General features: G+C 46.1%; 1 protein-coding gene across 2 annotated transcripts in view; it reads right to left on the minus strand.

Moving 5' to 3' along the window:
* LOC125038924 (ubiquitin-associated domain-containing protein 1-like) overlaps positions 1-2500 on the minus strand; it is a 40103-nt gene that overhangs the window by 13163 nt on the left and 24440 nt on the right. For both annotated transcript variants that reach the window (XM_047632599.1, XM_047632598.1), the window contains exon 3: positions 201-361. In XM_047632599.1, the coding sequence (XP_047488555.1) occupies positions 201-361 (161 nt within the window). The remainder of the gene's footprint in view (positions 1-200; positions 362-2500) is intronic.

The following is a 2500-nucleotide window of genomic DNA, read 5'->3' on the forward strand; positions in this document are numbered from 1 at the left end:
CTCTCTAGGTATCTACAATTCTGTGCAATAACAATAACAAGAAGTAACATTTTGTCAAAAGACATTACATTCCACACTAGGCTACCAATGGAAATAAATGTCTACTTAGGCTAGTCACCAGCCCTCAGCCAAATATTTTTCAGCATCTGATGGTCACACACCCAGATCCAAGGGGTTATACAAAGAAAATCCAGACTAACATCAGTTGAATGATTCATTGGATCTGGATCACGGTTGTGGTTGCGTTTTGCAAGGTTTACTGTAGCTTCAGCTATCTCCCTCATTGTTGGGATGGTCATTTCTTCTGGTGCTGGCTCCCTGATAGTTGGAGCTTCACGGCCATCAATCAAGAGCAACTCATCTGTAATAGGACCAGTAGTAGTAAGCTGGAGTCTAAATTACTCGACTTTACACTGATGGGGTTTTTATATTACTTTTTAAAGACACTAATTACAACTCTGTCCAAAGTTTTTTATCATGTCACTGTTTAAAGTACCTGATAATTACCTATATAAGTGCTTCAGCAAGAGCCTGTCATGATTTTTGAAATGCTGTTGGGATATACAAATATCTGTGTATAACACTGTTGGAGTGTCTACAGTCTTTAACTATAGCCTCTGCTCTTTCCATCTTAATCCTCTCTTGCTCCTGAATGTAATGCAGGAAAGCCATAACCCCCACTAATGTCTGGGTTATTTAGACCCCCTTTACACTTCCTGAGAGGACTCAGCAGCAATCAGAAAAGACATTTTCACAGATTTTAAAATGAGAGTTAAAAACAGAGTTTTATCAGTACTTTACCGGCTGAAACAAAGCAGTGGGCAGAGGAGCCAGTAGAGTAGGCAAGGTCACAAAACAGAGGGAAACACAAAGGACAAGGTTTCAAAGCCACTACCTCATTCACAGGTCACCTAACACCACTGCCCAGGTTCAGGTACACTTTGGTGAAAATCCCTAGTGAACTCAACATCTTGCAGTTGTAACAATTGCAACCTTGGGTGTGTGTAGGTGTGTGTGTAGGTGTAGGTGTAGGTGTGTGTGTGTGTAAGTGTGTGTGTGTGTGTGTAGGTGTGTAGGTGTGTAGGTGTAGGTGTGTGTGTGTGTAAGTGTGTGTGTGTGTGTAGGTGTGTAGGTGTGTAGGTGTGTAGGTGTGTAGGTGTGTAGGTGTGTGTGTGTGTGTGTGTGTGTGTGTGTGTGTGTGTGTGTGTAGGTGTGTGTGTGTGTAGGTGTGTGTGTGTAGGTGTGTGTGTGTAGGTGTGTGTGTGTGTAGGTGTGTGTGTGTAGGTGTGTGTGTGTGTAGGTGTGTGTGTGTGTAGGTGTGTGTGTGTGTAGGTGTGTGTGTGTGTAGGTGTGTGTGTGTGGGTGTGTGTGTGTGTGTAGGTGTGTGTGTGTAGGTGTGTGTGTAGGTGTGTGTGTGTGTAGGTGTGTGTGTGTAGGTGTGTGTGTGTAGGTGTGTGTGTGTGTAGGTGTGTGTAGGTGTGTGTGTAGGTGTGTGTGTAGGTTGTGTGTGTGTAGGTTTGTGTGTGTGTAGGTGTGTGTGTGTGTGTGTGTAGGTGTGTGTGTGTAGGTGTAGGTATGTAGGTGTGTGTGTAGGTGTGTGTGTGTGTGTATGTAGGTGTGTGGGTGTAGGTGTATGCAGGTGTGTGGGTGTAGGTGTGTGTGTGGGTGTAGGTGTGTGTGTGGGTGTAGGTGTGTGTGTGTGGGTGTAGGTGTGTGTGTGTGGGTGTAGGTGTGTGTGTGGGTGTAGGTGTGTGTGTGTGGGTGTAGGTGTGTGTGTGTGGGTGTAGGTGTGTGTGTGTGGGTGTAGGTGTGTGTGTGGGTGTAGGTGTGTGTGTGGGTGTAGGTGTGTGTGTGGGTGTAGGTGTGTGTGTGGGTGTAGGTGTGTGTGTGGGTGTAGGTGTGTGTGTGGGTGTAGGTGTGTGTGTGGGTGTAGGTGTGTGTGTGGGTGTAGGTGTGTGTGTGGGTGTAGGTGTGTGTGTGGGTGTAGGTGTGTGTGTGGGTGTAGGTGTGTGTGTGGGTGTAGGTGTGTGTGTGGGTGTAGGTGTGTGTGTGGGTGTAGGTGTGTGTGTGGGTGTAGGTGTGTGTGTGAGTGTAGGTGTGTGTGCTTTTTAGCCATTTTGCAAATCTAAATTTATAATTTACTGTAACAAGATAGTAATAGAACTTTTTCCTTGAACAGATTCCATATTACCTCTGTAGTCTCTCTAGGTATACACAATTCTGTGTGTGTGTGTAGGTGTGTGTGTGTGTGTGTGTAGGTGTGTGTGTGTGTGTGTGTGTAGGTGTGTGTGTGTGTGTGTAGGTGTGTGTGTGTGTGTGTGTAGGTGTGTGTGTGTGTGTAGGTGTGTGTGTGTGTGTGTGTGTGTGTAGGTGCGTGTGTGTGTGTAGGTGTGTGTGTGTGTGTAGGTGTGTGTGTGTGTGTAGGTGTGTGTGTGTGTGTAGGTGTGTGTGTGTGTGTAGGTGTGTGTGTGTGTGTGTAGGTGTGTGTGTAGGTGTGTGT

The sequence above is a fragment of the Penaeus chinensis genome, chromosome 26, assembly GCF_019202785.1.
Source record: "Penaeus chinensis breed Huanghai No. 1 chromosome 26, ASM1920278v2, whole genome shotgun sequence".
Classification (NCBI taxonomy): domain Eukaryota; kingdom Metazoa; phylum Arthropoda; class Malacostraca; order Decapoda; family Penaeidae; genus Penaeus; species Penaeus chinensis.